The 16,236-nt window shown below is 36.6% G+C and overlaps 1 protein-coding gene across 1 annotated transcript in view; it reads left to right on the top strand.

The window, feature by feature from the left end:
- Positions 1 to 16,236, top strand: part of dnajc5ab (DnaJ (Hsp40) homolog, subfamily C, member 5ab) — a 22,493-nt gene extending 6,257 nt beyond the window's left edge. Inside the window, exons 2-5 of the mRNA XM_081387682.1 lie at positions 7,698 to 7,858; positions 8,326 to 8,539; positions 9,048 to 9,219; positions 12,812 to 16,236. Of these exons, the coding sequence (XP_081243808.1) occupies positions 7,749 to 7,858; positions 8,326 to 8,539; positions 9,048 to 9,219; positions 12,812 to 12,915 (600 nt within the window). The 5' untranslated portion in view covers positions 7,698 to 7,748 and the 3' untranslated portion in view covers positions 12,916 to 16,236. The remainder of the gene's footprint in view (positions 1 to 7,697; positions 7,859 to 8,325; positions 8,540 to 9,047; positions 9,220 to 12,811) is intronic.

Below are 16,236 nucleotides of genomic sequence, written 5' to 3'. Positions count from 1 at the left end.
ACAGCACATTTCGTATTTCGGAAGGAGGGGCTTCATCAATACAGGACCTAGACGGCGTGTTCGAGCCAGACTGGGGAGAGAGGTGCTGTAATAATGTAAAATATGTGAAAAATAATGCGTTTTTTGAACGTGTATGTGAAGGCAGAAACCAGGCAAACATAGGAAATGAAACGCATGAACCATGAGAAGAGGAACCACATGTCATTAAGAGTCCTAAGACACAAAAGTAATTGTGAGTAAATGCGACGCTGTAGATTTTTGTAAGAACTAAAGTAACTTGACTGGCAACCGTTGATAACAGAATTAGTCTGCGGATCTTAACAACTGCACCATTGTTTCTGTGGCGACTGCAGACATTTCTCGGGGTTAGTGATGTGTCTAACTTATGACTGATGTTACTCAGCATACCCCTCTCTGTCTTCCCAGGTGCTGATACTAAAATCACATCATGTGACAAAGTTTCCTTTCACCGATATTATAGGTAGTTCAACTGATAGCTTGTTTTCCAGTCAGTAGGATGTTGTGAGTTGTCTGATTTGTAGATTTTTTTTTTCTCATTTTGCAATAATTGGCCACATAAATGACGATTTAAAGGGTTAGTTCACCCAAAAATGAAAATTCTGTCAGTAATTACTCGCCCTCATGTTGATCCAACCCCGTAAGACTTTCGTTCATCTTCGGAACACAAATTAAGATATTTTTGATGAAATCAGAGTGCTGGCTCACTCCTCCACAGGCTTATGGACACTATAACTTGCTGGCCCAGAAAATTTTATTAAAGACATTGTTAATATAGTCCAAGTGACTCCAGTGGCTCAATCTTAAGTTTATAAAGCGACGAGAATACTTTTTGTGCGCAAAAACAAACAAAAATAACGACTTTATTCCACTTTTAATTTCCTTCTCTCTGGGCCTCGAGTTTTTTCACGTAGTGTTTTTGCGTAGCGCGTCTGTGTTGCACGTCACCACGTATCACACACATGACCAGCATCGCCCAATAGTGAGCCTACGTGGTGACGTGCAACATAGATGCGCTACGCTTAAACTCTATGTAAACTAACTCGAGGTCCAGAGAGAAGGAAATGAATAGTGGAATAAAGTCGTTATTTTTGTTTGTTTTTGCGCACAAAAAAGTATTCTCGTCGCTTTATAAACTTTAGATTGAGCCACTGGAGTCACTTGGACTATATTAACGATGTCTTAATACATTTTCTAGGCCAGCAAGTTATAGTGTCCATAAGCCTGTAGAGGAGTGATCCAGCACTCATATTTCATCAAAAATATCTTAATTTGTGTTCCGAAGATGAATGAAAGTCTTACAGGGTTGGAACAACATGACGGTGAGTAATTACTGACAGAATTTCCATTTTTGGGTGAACTAACCCTTTAATGAAGGAACAAATAGTTTTACTGTATTTTATATTCCTCGTTTATTTGGAAGTAGTAAAGTAGACTTACATTATGGATGCCGAACAATGACACAAGTTGTGTGACGTAAAGTGGCTGAAATTATGAACTTGATCCTGGGCTATAATGGATTATTCATTTCCATGAGAGTTATCGTGGTATTCTTGTAAGAAGTTGTGGCTCTTGATTTCTTCATATCTCTATATTAGAAAAATGGCAGTTTCCATCATCGACACAAGACCCCGTGACTTTTCATAAAAACCTTGCTTCTGTAGTGCTCTCAGCTGTTTGTTCATCCACACTTCATCTGTTTGGCGTCTGGTCTTCTTCTCTGAGAGCTTTTGTGCCCCGTCCTCATCAAATCCACACAACCTTTAAACGCCACCTGTTTGCTCCTTATGTTGTTTTGATAAATGCTTCAGATCCATTTAATTATGCCTAACAATAATCAATACATGTTGTTTTACGCAGTGATATCATTGATATACTACGATTATAGTTTTTGTAAATATTTTGAATTAGATTTTGTTTGTATATTTTCTGTTTTAACTTTTAGATTAATTTTAGTTTACACTTTAGCAATTTTGTTCTACACTGTACAAAATTATGATCAATAAGTTATGACAACATGTTTTTACATTGCTTTAACGCATCACAATTTTATACTTTTTTTTATAAGTTAAGCAAGATTCAACAGTTTTTTTTTAAAGTCAGTAATGTAATTTAAGTTGAAATGACTTAAACATCCAAGTTGATTGTACTTTTTTATGTCTATATAGTTATTTTTTTAATCAAGTTTTAGTTTGTTTAGTGCTTCAGTTTAAACTAAATAAAAATGAAAAATGTTGCCTTGGCAAATACCTTAAAAATAGTTTTTTATATTTTGTTTTATTTTAATTCATGTTCATTTTCTTTCAATTGATGAAAATGTTTTTTGTGGTTTTAGTTTTGGCTCATGAGAATAACCCTGGTCTTAGTTACGTCAACATTCTGTGTGTGTGTGTGTGTGTGTGTGTGTGTGTGTGTCACAGCCACTGTGTATTTGTTCATTATGTACAGACTCTCATCAAACATGTCCTGCTCTTCCATCCCTCTACAAACAGACCTTTTAAAACCAGCACACATAAAACAAGCTGCATCACTTCACCTGCTCAGATGCACATAGTGGCGTGGGAGGGATGTTAGAACACAAACAGAGGGACCAGACAGAGAATTGATGGACAAACATTTATGGGAGAGACATGGACTCAGTGATATTCATTAAGCTGTGGAGAAGAGATTTTGGCAGCCTTCTAGTACTAGTCCAAAGGCTGAGGTGGCCACTAAAGATTTAGCTGGACCATATGGTGGTGCAGAGAGACGGAGGGGGAAGGGAGTGTGTGAGAGGAAGAGAGATGGATGTAGTGTTTTGGTGAGGCTGCATTGCAGAGCCCTGCTCCTGATGAAAACCCTATTAGTACTCACATTTAATGAGCCACTGAAGCAGGAAGTCTATCTGCTAGCAGACCACACACACACATGCTTATTACTGACACAATATTAGATACTATAATGTGTAATAAAAAAAAAATAAAAAACATATTCTCAGGAAATGTTTGTGGTGCATGGTGCTAAGCTGCTGTTGTGGGAGGTTGATCTGTGCTTGCTAATGCTTGTTTTTAACACACTGCGTTATGGTTTCTGCAGTGTACTGGGGGGTTGAGATGTCACTGCTTATTGGTGGAAGTCAAAAGAGGCTTCGTCCAAACAAGCATAAAGTATGCAGAATAGATGTTACTAGGATTGCATTCATACAAACAAACACTATCCTTCAAAACTGTGGGATCAGTAAGATTTTTTTTTAAAGAATTATAATTCAGCAAGGATAAATTAAATTGATCAGAGGTTACAGTATATATGCTGTTACAGTATGTTACAAAACATGTCTATTTTAAATAAATGCTGCCCTTTTAAACTGTCTTTTCATTGAGGAATCCTGAAAAAAGTAGGCTATCACAAAAAAATGAAGCAGCATAATCATATTAGGATGATTTCTGAAGGACCATGTGACACTAAAGATTGGAGTAATGATGCTGAAAATTCAGCTTTCATATCACAGGAATAAATATAAATATTGAAATATATTAAATATATTGAATTACAAAAACAGCTATTTGTAATAATATTTCACAATATACAGTAAAAATGCAGTTTTTACTGTGTTTTTGATCAAATAAATGCAACATTTCTGAAGACTTCTTTCAATAGCATTAAAAATGACTCCAAACTTTTGAATGGTACTTACATGCATACTTATACAGAACAGTTGACAAGTTCATTAAATGCTTTACATACTCTGACAGCACACAGTTTTGAACAAATTAATGATATTGTGGTCCTCCTTGGATATTACTGTTGTGTGTGTGTGTGTATGTATATATATATATATATATATAATGCCAAGCAAAATTCGTAATTTGTAATTGCAAGGTTTTGAGGGAACAACCGTGTATAAAGACCAGTTATGCACTGAAGTTTCATTTTAAGGGGGCGGTATAATGCCCCTTTTTACAAGATTTCCCCAGAGTGTGTATGTGAAGTTTTAGCTCAAAATACCCCACCGATAATTTTTTATAGCATGTTGAAATTGTCCCTTTTTGAGGGTGAGCAAAAAAACGCATTGTTTTGTTTGTCCCTTTAAATGCAAATGGCACAGAGGGCGGAGCTTCAAGAGCTCTTGTCCTTTGCAGCGCCGATTACCTCAAGCAGACACGCACTTAAATGTCAGAAACTGTTCTGCCTTTTATGTTCAAACCGGAGTCGGACAATGATGGAGAGACTCAAGAAGAAGTGACAACATGTAGAATGCAATATGACGTTTCTGAATGGTTCGTTGATGAATTTATGTTGCTGATGTTGAGTTAGCTATCTTCAAGTCCTTGATTAGCATATTCTGTTATGATAATCTATAAATCGCTAGTGTGGGAACTGTTGTAAAATGCCTACAGAGTGGAATGCTATTGCATTTGTGTTACGTACTGTATTGCAATAAATGTGAAAAGACAGCTGTGACAGCTTGAGCAGACTCACAAATGTGCTCTGCTACAAAACTCTTCCTCTTCTCAACATGGACTCGCCCCCTTTTTTGCGTTTTCCCGGGGGCGGGGTTTATGTAAATTTTAGGGTTTGTGATGTCACTAACCCGGGAGGAATGTTGTGTAGTTCCTATCAGTCGTTTGTTGTAGTCCTTAAAAAACGATTTCTTTAAAGTCCGCGTGAACCGGAAGTTGCAAACGACTTTTCAGTGTTGTGACGTATTTCCCAGTGAAAAGGAATATTGAACATAGGGCAGGGTTTTACTCTAGCGCTCCTCCTCTCCATCTCTGCTCATAGCAGACTAACGGTTTGAGGGGAGTGGTTAAGCGTTTCCCAAACCAAGCCGTCAAACCTACGTCATCAGGGAAGGTCCTCCAATGCAGAGGGGAGGGGCATTTTCAGATTTTGATTAAAGATTACGAAGCCAAAAAATTTTTTTGGTGTGGATTGACTTGCATGGATGAATTGTTCACCACAAAACGATCAATTTAGGCAAACAAAGTAAATATGGTTAATTTTGATTTCATGTGGACTTTAAAAGCAAATATCTTCCTTTGCTTTGAACTTTGAGCGTTGTAACTTTGCAGATGTTGTTTATGCTCAAACAGCAACATTACATACTAACTAAAGTTAGAAAAGTGAAATCATAATCAATCACCCCTTTAATACGAATTTTGAAAATCCTAAGCATGAGCAATATTAAGGACCACTAACATCTGAACATATGGTGTATTTGTTTTGACACAAATGAAATGGTCAAAGGCTACTCTAAGATAACATCTAGTAGTAGCTGTGAAGCCCAACGAAATCTGACCCAAACACACTCTCTTAGAGTATCACACCTAGAGGAATTATGGGAAGAAGCACCTAAGGTTTGAGAAGGGACAGAAATAACCCTTCACTTATTCAGACGCTCCGCTAATACTAATCTGCTAAGACTCTCTGACAAGCTGCACGATTAACCTGTAATGGAAACGAAACTGTCTCGCTAAGAAAGCTCCTTGAATGAAAAAATAAATATATAAATCTTCTTCTTTTTTTTTCTTTTCTTTTTTTTGCTAACAATTGATTCATTTATTGACCTCTTGTGACAGTGAAATGTCTCTTGTTCTCCTTGCAGCCATTTTGTGTGGAAGTGTCTTAACCTGAATTACTCTGGGTTAATGGGTTAATTGACTTTCCTGCGTACAACTTCTGATTCTCCCTGTGTGGAAGACATTGCCTCCCTATCTCCTTCCATGTGTTCACCTACACCTACCTGACGCAATAGTCATATAGCAAATTCTCTGACTGAGCCAGACTTTTGTCCGTCTGCATAAAGTGAGCTTAATGAACTGTTAATGAGGGGTAAAATATGCTTGATTGTCCTGATAATAATGGCACACTGCAAAAAATAAAAATAAAAAAAAAATTCTCATATAGACCTAATTTTCTTTATCAAGAATTAAAGTCGAAAAAATCTGTTTGAAGCTTGCAATTTTAAAAAGCTCTTGGCATTTATTCTTTTTCTTTTCTTTTTTTTTAAACATTTATTAGATTGCAAGATATATCAAAATAAAATCACTTTGTGGTATGGTACTTAGTGTGATTATCAAAACTCAAAGGCTGCGATTTAAATAAATAAATACACTGTGGATTTCCAACTGTTTATTTACCAACGTGCCTTTCATGATATTGTGTTTGTGTTTTTTTTGAGCTGCGTTGTTCTTTTACAGGACTGCCACTCTGAGACTCTGAAACCAAAGATAATGAATTATAAGTGTGTAAATTAACAGTGCCATGCTTCAATTGGAAACCTGCAGCGCATACATTTATTTGACGGCAAATTAGAATAATTTAAATTGTAAATAGTTTTTTATTTATTTATTATTTTTATTTAATAATAATGACAATAAAAATTATAATTATTATTCTATAGTCATATAATCAGATGACACTGGTGATGGGGAAAGTATATACTTTTGAGTAAAACATGTCAGTAATGGGACATGCAACTTGATAGCTTGATAGCTTTTAAATTTGATAGCTTGTTTGATACGTTAGCATCTCCCACTTCCTCTTTATTATACATTCAGGTTTATACAATAAAGTCAAAATGAAATTAAGATTCACCCTATCACTTTTATAAATGCATATTATAGATCGTGTTGTGTACAATTCATCCATGAATATGTTTGTTTGTTTATTTATTTATTTATTTATTGACCTTGGAACGTTTAATCGAAATGTCATAACTGGACCTTCCGGTGAAAAAGTCAGACTTCTCTGGTGACGTACACAGGCCTCCAATAATTTAGTCACTAAAAGTCCACCCTGCAAGCTCATGTTTATCTGCCTCCACTTTTGAGTGCAACGCCCAATAAAGAACAGATGCATATCAAGTCCCGCCCTACAGTTTTGTGTGTGTGTGTGTGTGTGTGTGTGTGTGTGTGTGTGTGTGTGTGTGTGTGTGTGTGTGTGTGTGTGTGTGTGTGTGTGTGTGTGTGTGTGTGTGTGTGTGTGTGTGTGTGTGTGTGTGTGTGTGTGTGTGTGTGTGTGTGTGTGTGTGTGTGTGTGTGTGTGTGTGTGTGTGTGTGTGTGTGTGTGTGTGTGTGTGTGTGTGTGTGTGTGTGTGTGTGTGTGTGTGTGTGTGTGTGTGTGTGTGTTTACTATGCTGAAGCATACTCGTTCACCATGCTCAAAGGCTATTTGTGCACTGGAAGAGCACCCGCCACCTTTGGCATACTATTTTAACATACTATGATTAGCTTGTATGCGAATTAGGGTTAGCCATGGCAAAGAAATCCGCACTTAAAGGGAAATAGCATCTCTCCCTTCCTCTCAAACACCGCCCTGTGTGCTGCAGTCACATGACTTTTTGTAGTGCAGTGAGTGTACACAATGTTAATGCAGTGACTTAGTGCTCTCAGAACAGAGACATTTGGGTCAATGATGAACCTATGACTCTGACTGACATAATAATGGTGGTTCTCAGTATTTTGCTGAGCTAAAGAGTAACAGGGTGAAAAAATAGTGGATATAATAAATTAATTGAACACTGAAAAGTTGTATTGCTGCATTCCTGGGATGGCGGCATGTACATGCTTGCATTTTTCTGTATGTACATGTTATGCTGCTGTTTGTGAAAAGGAAGAAACCAGAAAGCAGTGGAAATAACAGACATATAGGCGCACACAGCACATATAACACGCACGTTTCTCTTCTTTTTCTTTCAGACAGAGGAGGTGGTTGTGTGAGGGGAGAGTGTGTGAGTGTGTGTGATAGTAATGGCGGAGCAGCAGAGACAGCGTTCACTCTCCACGTCGGGAGAATCCCTATACCTTGTCCTGGGAGTTGATAAGAACACGGCACAAGAAGACATAAAGAAATCCTACAGGTGAGACACCCTGGAGGGACATAGAAAGATTTACAACATTACCAATAAAAATAGTGGAGAAATTGCTCTGAATTTTATTTTACTTTACTCAAGAGGGATTGGGTTGGTAAACACAAATTTCCTTGTGTTAAGCACATTTGAGTTTTCAATTAAATCCACTAGAGGGTGACAGAACATTTTCCTCACTTCCATGTGTTCAGGATAACGTTCTACACACTGCAGTATGTAAATTTTCTTTGCGCATGAATACCCAGATGACTGACTACATTTACCAACATTTATTGTCAAATAATGCTTAGTATTTCACATACTATATTAAAATAATAGTTGCCAGATAGTATACCATTCTGTGCATAGCCATAGTTTCACATTAACACATCTAAAAGCAAGATTGGCAGTGATGACAGGAAGGATCATAGTTGCATTAATAAAAGATTCATTCTCATTTCTTCTCTTTTTGTTTGCAGGAAATTAGCTCTGAAATTCCACCCAGACAAGAACCCTGACAATCCAGAAGCGGTTGAGAAATTCAAAGAAATCAACAACGCTCATGCCATTTTATCAGACCCCACCAAACGCAACATCTATGACAAATACGGATCTCTGGGCCTCTACGTGGCAGAACAGTTTGGAGAGGAGAATGTTAACACGTACTTCGTATTGTCCAGCTGGTGGGCCAAGGTTAGTCATACACACAAGCACACATACAAGATATATACAAAGTAACATACACTACCTTTCAAAGGTTTGGGTCAGTAAGCTTTTTTGTTTTTTAAGAAATTAATATTTTTTTTATTCAGCAAGTGTGTGTGAAATTGATCAAAAGTGACAGTAAATACATTTATAAGGTTACACAAGATTTCTATTTGAATGCTGATGATAATAAGAAATGTTTTTTGAGCATCAAATCAGCATATTCGAATGATTTCTGAAGGATCATGTGACACTGAAGACTGGACTAATGATGATTATAATTCAGCTTTTGTCATCACTGGAATAAATTACATTTTAAAATATAAATTGTAATAATATTTCACAATATTACTGTTTGACTGTATTTTTGAGCATATAAATGCAGTCTTGGTGAGCATAAGAGACCTCTGACCCTAAACATTTGAACCATGGTGTAAATACTAAATGTATGTGCATCCTGTTATTTCTGTTGAATTCGTTTTCCCCCTCTTGCCAGGCATTGTTTATATTCTGCGGTGTGGCCACGGGCTGCTACTTCTGCTGCTGTCTGTGCTGCTGTTGTAACTGCTGCTGTGGGAAGTGTAAACCTCATCCTCCGCAGTCAGATGAGCCGGATTTCTATGTGTCTCCTGAAGACTTGGAAGCTCAGATGCAGTCTGATGAGAGAGGTGAGACACACTGACTCGCTCATTCATTCACAATAGTCAAATTAACATGGTTTCAAGATCAAAATAGAAGTTTTGTGGCTATTAGTCCATGCGTGTATTTTTGAGGTCATGTATAAGCTAGTGTATTTATAAAAGTCTAATAAAAGTTCTCTAGAATGAGACCGTCTCCTCCCACCAATACCACCTGACGCTGACAACCAATAGCAAGTAGCATGTTGTGGTCTGGTGACTTATTAGACTTATTAAACAGGGCAAATTAGCTTGAGAGCGCAATTCCAAAAAAGCAGTGATGGAAGTGATAGTTCTGCACTTGATCTGCTGACGATGCACAAATTAAAGAACACAGACGCAGCTGGATCATTTCCATAATGACCAACGCCGTGTACCAAGTACGGCAGTTTTTTTGCTGGTAAATAATGGCTCAAAAAACAGTAAATTGATTAGCACAAACCCAGTAAATCACCTTGCACGATTCATTTAAATTCTTTCCTCCCATAGATTTTGTGTCTGAAAGTGAAACTCCTTCAAATGCATGTGCAATAACTGTGCCAATGCCTTTTCAGTGCTAATTTTTCACTGCCTGTCTTTTAGTAAATCCTGACAGTAGTTTTTTAATGCCAAAAGAGGGTTTGCGCTGGCGCAAGCTGTTAGTAAATCTGGCCCTTAAAGGGATAGTTCACTTTGAAATTAATTTTTGATATGTTTTAGCTTACCTCAAGGGCATCCAAGATGTAGGTGTCTTTGTTTCCGCAGTAGTTTCAATTTTGATATTTTTAGGTCAAACCGTTCTTGTCTGTCAGTCATATAATGCAGGTCTGTGGTCACTGTCTCAAAACACAAGCACAGAGTCCAAATTAAAACAATTCCCCATCGTCCAAATGAAACAATTCCCCATCATAAGTACACATTGATGGCCTAAGACACGAAACGAGCGGTTTGTGTGAGAAAACGAACAGTATTTATATAGTTTTTAGCTCTTGAAAACAGCACACGTCCAAATGGTCTGACGGCGCGGGCGAGTATAGATGTATACGTAGATGTCGCCTTGGCTACTGCAGTTCATTGGAACGAAACCGTAGCAAAGCGACATCTAGTGTATATATCTATGCGGGTATAGATGTATACACTAGATGTCGCCTTCGCTACTGCAGTTCATTGGAACGAAACCGTAGCCAAGGCGACATCTATGTATACATCTATACTCGCCCGCGCCGTCAGACCATTTGGACGTGTGCTGTTTTCAAGAGCTAAAAACTATATAAATACTGTTCGTTTTCTCACACAAACCGCTCGTTTCGTGTCTTAGGCCATCAATGTGTACTTATGATGGGGAATTGTTTCATTTGGACGATGGGGAATTGTTTTAATTTGGACTCTGTGCTTGTGTTTTGAGACAGTGACCACAGACCTGCATTATATGACTGACAGACAAGAACGGTTTGACCTAAAAATATCAAAATTGAAACTACTGCGGAAACAAAGACACCTACATCTTGGATGCCCTTGAGGTAAGCTAAAACATATCAAAAATTAATTTCAAAGTGAACTATCCCTTTAATGTTTTTTGTTTTTTTTTAATGGACTGTTTGTTATTTCAATGTTTAGTCATACAAATAAAAAAATAACAAGAAATGCAGTTCTGCAGGATATTCAATAAATTCTATTTTATTAAAATGACAGTATATGTAAAATAATAATAAAGTTTTCAATATTTCAATGATCTAAAATAATGTTTAATTTGTTTAACTTGTTAATTATTAAAACAATACATATAGCAAGTTCATTTATCAACACTAATAATTTAATAACACTGTTGAATCTAATCTTTAGCAATATTATTATAATGTTGTCATACCTAAATTCATAGCATTTGAATCTGGTTGATTTTCGTTTTTTCTTTTTTTTTTTTTTTTTTTTTTTGACCAAATTGTAAATAATTTTCTATCAGCCAATTATTGGTTACTGGCTATAGCATTAATAATTCAGTTTATTGGTATCAGACAGAATTTTAATATTGGTTCTTCTCAAGTTTAGTGGTCTAAATGCTATTAAGTATTTTTTTAAACGCCTTCAATATGCCCCCTCCCCTACGTTTCAAAAGGAAATAAATCTGGAAATAAAACTACATTCATCAAACAATTTTATGGGGTTTTAAATAAATGTACGGTGCCCGAGAGAGCTCAATTCACTGCAACTGAAGAAAACACATGCAAATAGAAAAAAAACATCTTCATCAGTTTCACAACACACGTTTGCTCCAAATACTCACAACACAACCAAATACAGAAACGCGCTGCAAATAGAACAGAACACAACGAAAATGTTTCCAGGGGACCCCAATAAGTGACGAACCGTCTGGGACGTGCTTACAGCTCAAAGCCTATTTTATTTTATTATTTATTATTTTTATTTTTTGCAAAACATACAGAGATGACATGTTTATGACATACAACTTTGTATACAATTTACAAAATGTATTAACAGTATGTTCAATGCCATCAGAATACTAATGAGAAAAGAACAATGAGCTAAATTAAACTAAATAAATAAAAAAGATAGAGAAAAAGATCAGTTACATTGTACAAATTTTGTCATGTTATGTTTAAATAAGTTTCATAAGAAATGTTAGGTAATGCATGGTCCAAAGATGAGATGGAAAGTTTTAAAGTTGAGACACTCACAGACAGATATATAATGCATATTTTGAAAACTTTTTTGTATAAAATGTATATTTATTTGCAATAGTTATGTTAACAGCAATAATAAGATGTGTCTGGTAATAACAGCTATTCAGCTGATGGACACCGTTGTCATGGGAACATCCCAGGTGAAAATAATGAGGAAATTAAGTTGGCTTTCTTTGCTCCCTTCATCAAGTCCGTTCCAAACGGCTACATAATGGCACACAAGTGCCGTGCTCACTCCAAAGTGCCCACTTCAAGGGCTCTGCCGTCTGCCCTTCGAAGGGAGTAGGGCATAGGGATGCTCACGAGCAATAAGCACGTCCCAGCCGGGTTCGTCACTTATTGGGGTCACCCGAAAACGTTTCCGTTGTGGTCTGTGCTATTTGCAGCGCGTTTCTGTATTTGGTTGTGTTGTGAGTATTTGTAGCACACGTGTGTTGTGAAACTGATGACAATCTTTTCTTAATTTGCGGGTGTTTTTCTATTTGCATGTGTTTTCTTTAGTTTCGACGCGTTGAGCTCTCTCGGCCACCGTATAAATGTCCCTGGCACTATTGTACACAATTCATTGCATGTTGTTGTAAAGGAATAACGTTTGGTTTCATTCTCTTTCGGCACAATGTCATAATTTAATCTGCTTTTTATCTGAAATGAAACTTTTCTTTTCTGCTGGCATAACCAAGGCCGCGCAGGTAGGTCAATAGTATCATTGGTTTCAATCAAATCCTAATGGATAAAATCAGTTCCCGCCCAACATTATTGCCTGTTTCACTTAGAATTGCCGTTAAAGGCCTTCAAAGGTCCGTTCAGCTTCCTGGCGCTTAAAATCATGCCTGAAATGCTTATCACCTGGGTTCAGTTTGGGCTGTTAGCTGGTCGTATTGTAAAGTAGGTGTCTGTTTCCACAGATGGCAGCAGCCCCATCGTGATGCAGCCGTCCTCCGCCACAGAGACCACTCAGCTGAAAGCAGACTCTTACCACACCAGCTACCGGACAGACGCCAGCTATTAAAACCTCCCTCGCTCTCTCACACGTGGGACCACCATCCCCGGAAGAGGTCTCGTGGGGGATGAGTGATCCAGAGGATGAGGGGGGGTTAGTTAGTTACAGATCTTCTGTTGAGAAACCTGAAATGCTCCACTGTACAGGGCAAGAAGCGAGTTGTTATTTTTATCTGCCTTTTACTTCTATCATCCCCAAACCTGCTTATATTCAACACACACACACACACACACACACACAGACTTTCTTACAGTGTCCATACAGTCTTCCTGCTTTGATCCATGCTTCATCTTTCACACTGCATTTGTTTACATGATCAGTGAAGATAATTTTGATCAATCTTATTTGAGAATTAATTCGTAACAACAGGACATACACAAATATTTGTGTATGTTTAAATGCATTCAGCTTTGATAATGGCCAATGAAGCTGGTGTTTCACTAACTTACTGCAAACAACTTGATAATGGTTGAAGTTGTCAAATCATTCAAACACTACCATTCAAAAGCCTGGGTTCAGGAAGGAATTAATACTTTAATTCAGCAATGATTAATTGAATTGATCAAAAGTGACATTTATAGTGTTACAAAGATTTCTATTACAAATAACTTTTATTTTAAGTTCAGTTCTTTTGGACTTATTCAAAGAATCCTGAAAAAAAGTTAAAATATTAAGCAGCACAACTGTTTTCTGAAGGATCATGTGACATTGAAGACTGGAGTAATGATGAAAATTCAGCTTTTGATATCACTGGAATAATAATAATTAAATATTTTAAAACAGAAAACGGTTGTTTTTCATTGTAATAATATTTCACCTTTTTTCTAAGTTTTTAATGAAAGAAATGCTGCCTTGGTGAGCAGAAAAGACATCTTTTAAAAACCTTTAAAAAATCTTACCGATCCCAAACTTTTCAAAAGTTATTGCCCTTTCCATGCATATGATTAGCACAAACCTCACAATCGCATCATAAACGCTGTCCTGGGTTGTTTTCATATTTCCACATTCTGAAAAGTGTTTATGTCTTTGACAGAAAAATTCTGCTCATGTTATATAGACTAGTAACAAAGAGACCTGTGCCATTTTTAAGCAAAAGTCACAATATATAACTTATAATCCTTCCGATTAAAATTTCAAGCATGTTTCGTTACATCAACAGGAAAGGGTTTTCAGTAGTACACATACATTTATATTTTTTTAAACAGGAAAGCAGTGAAGTGTAGTCACTGAGGACACGATTGAGGAAACATTGCTGTGTCATGCTGTGAATGTTTATGTGAGACGGTTATGTGTTAATGGCATCCGGTGGACATGTACTGTCAAATATAATCATGCAGTGCTTAGCTATTGCTTAATATCAGCCACATGTCTTACTGTGGTGTGTGTGTGTGTGTGTGTGGTCACTGGAACAGGAGATTGGGATTGTCCGATACATACTGAGACTGTGCTTGGTTATTTATTCTTGTACATGTGTTTTGTATTTCCATCTGTATTCTTAAAGGGATAGTTCACCCAAAAATGAAAATTCTGTCATCATTTACTACACCCTCAATTTGTTCTAAACCTGTTTGAGTTCCTTTCTTATGTCGAACACAAAATAAGATATTTTAAAGAATGTGGGTAACCAAACAGTTTCTGATCCCCATTGACTTCCGTAGTATGAAAAATATATATATTAATGGTAGTCAATATAAGGCTTTAAGTTAAAGGGTTGCGCATTAGTTTTGCATTCCTCAGGTTTGTGGTTTCAGAGGGCATTGTGGGTAAAGGCATTCATCTGCATAAATCATGTTAACTTATGTTTCCCATATAATTTAGAAACATTAAGTTCACTGACTAATTGATTCTTTAGTTTCACACTGACCCGAAGTTGTTTTATTAATGAAACATTTTAGTAATTGTATTTGAACAACTGTGGTTCTGTTTGTTTTGGCTGTAATTGGACCCATAATTTGATCTTGATCCCTAGTGCCTGGTTTAATGTAATCAGGTCTACATAACATTGTGCTCTAGTTAATACACATCAACAGTATTATTACTGTTATTATGCCAAAAACTCTGTGATCTGTATCCTTCAGACTATTATAGTTCATGCTCGCTGGTTTTGATCATATCATTCATACACGGTTCAGGGTTCCCACACTCATAGAAAACCTGGGAAGTTTCCCAATTTGTGACTTGGAATCTAGCAAATAAGTAAACTTCATGAGCTACACTCCTAAAAAGGAATTTGCAAAGCCTTATCTAGTAATCCTGGGTGAATGGAAAGGTCATGGAAAAATCATCATTGGTTGAAAGTTTTGGGAACCCTGACACTTGCAATCTCTCTGAATGCATGCATTTTAATTTTGATAGGAGTGAACATGCTATGGACGCTTGTTTCCGCCGAGAAAAGTGAGTGAAAAAGTCAGATTTGTGAGATAAAAAGTGGCATTACTTTTTTTATTGAGCGGCGGAAACAAGCTTCAATAGCATACAGACTTTAAAGTAGGAAATTTCTGTTTTAGACACTATATGTGTTTGTGTGTGTGCTGTTTAAAACTGAGTTTAATCACTGTACCACCATCTATGTACTGTGTTCACTTGTCATTTCTTTAAGCTGTATAGCTGTCACTGTTGGGCATTTGTATTTTAAACATTCATTTACATGCACTTGAAAGAGGATGTTTGGAAAATGTGTGTAATTCACCCCAAATGTGTATGTTTTATTTGTTTAGGTTCACATGATTGTGGATATTTCATAGGTGTCTAGATGTATCTCATAGTTTGTTTTGTAATTCATTTATGTCTGAAGCATTAGGCACTGGCAGATTATATTAGTGATCATGTTTCTAAACATTTCTAAAACTGTTCACAATGTGTAACGCTTTTTATTTGCAAAATATTATTTCTCAACACAAGCTGTAACACAGATGATCTATCTTTGGTTTCAATTATCCCAGTTTTCCTGTCCAATTATTTGTTGTATTTGTTCACGATCATAAATGAAAAAGCATTGATCAGATATTGATCCTGTTGCTTCCAGTCTGAGAAGGAATGGAGCCTTGTGTCTGAGTGCTACACCTAAACACAATCATGTTATAAATGAAGGAAATAGTGGTGATGAGAAACAAGATTTTATTTATTATTTTCCTGTTTTTAATAAATGTTAATAAATAATAAAACGTAGTTCAATATGTGTAAGCGAAAATGACCATTGTACAGAATTATTTTGCGCATTCTGGATCAAATCAGCTGAAATTGTTGTAGCATGAATATATTGTGTCAGAGAGATGTAACATGGATAATTGGTCTGAATTACAACTGTAAAATAAATGTGAAAGGAAACTT

This window comes from Scardinius erythrophthalmus (assembly GCF_964197995.2).
Source record: "Scardinius erythrophthalmus genome assembly, chromosome: 15".
Lineage (NCBI taxonomy): Eukaryota > Metazoa > Chordata > Actinopteri > Cypriniformes > Leuciscidae > Scardinius > Scardinius erythrophthalmus.
This window is presented reverse-complemented; position numbering and strand designations above follow the sequence as displayed.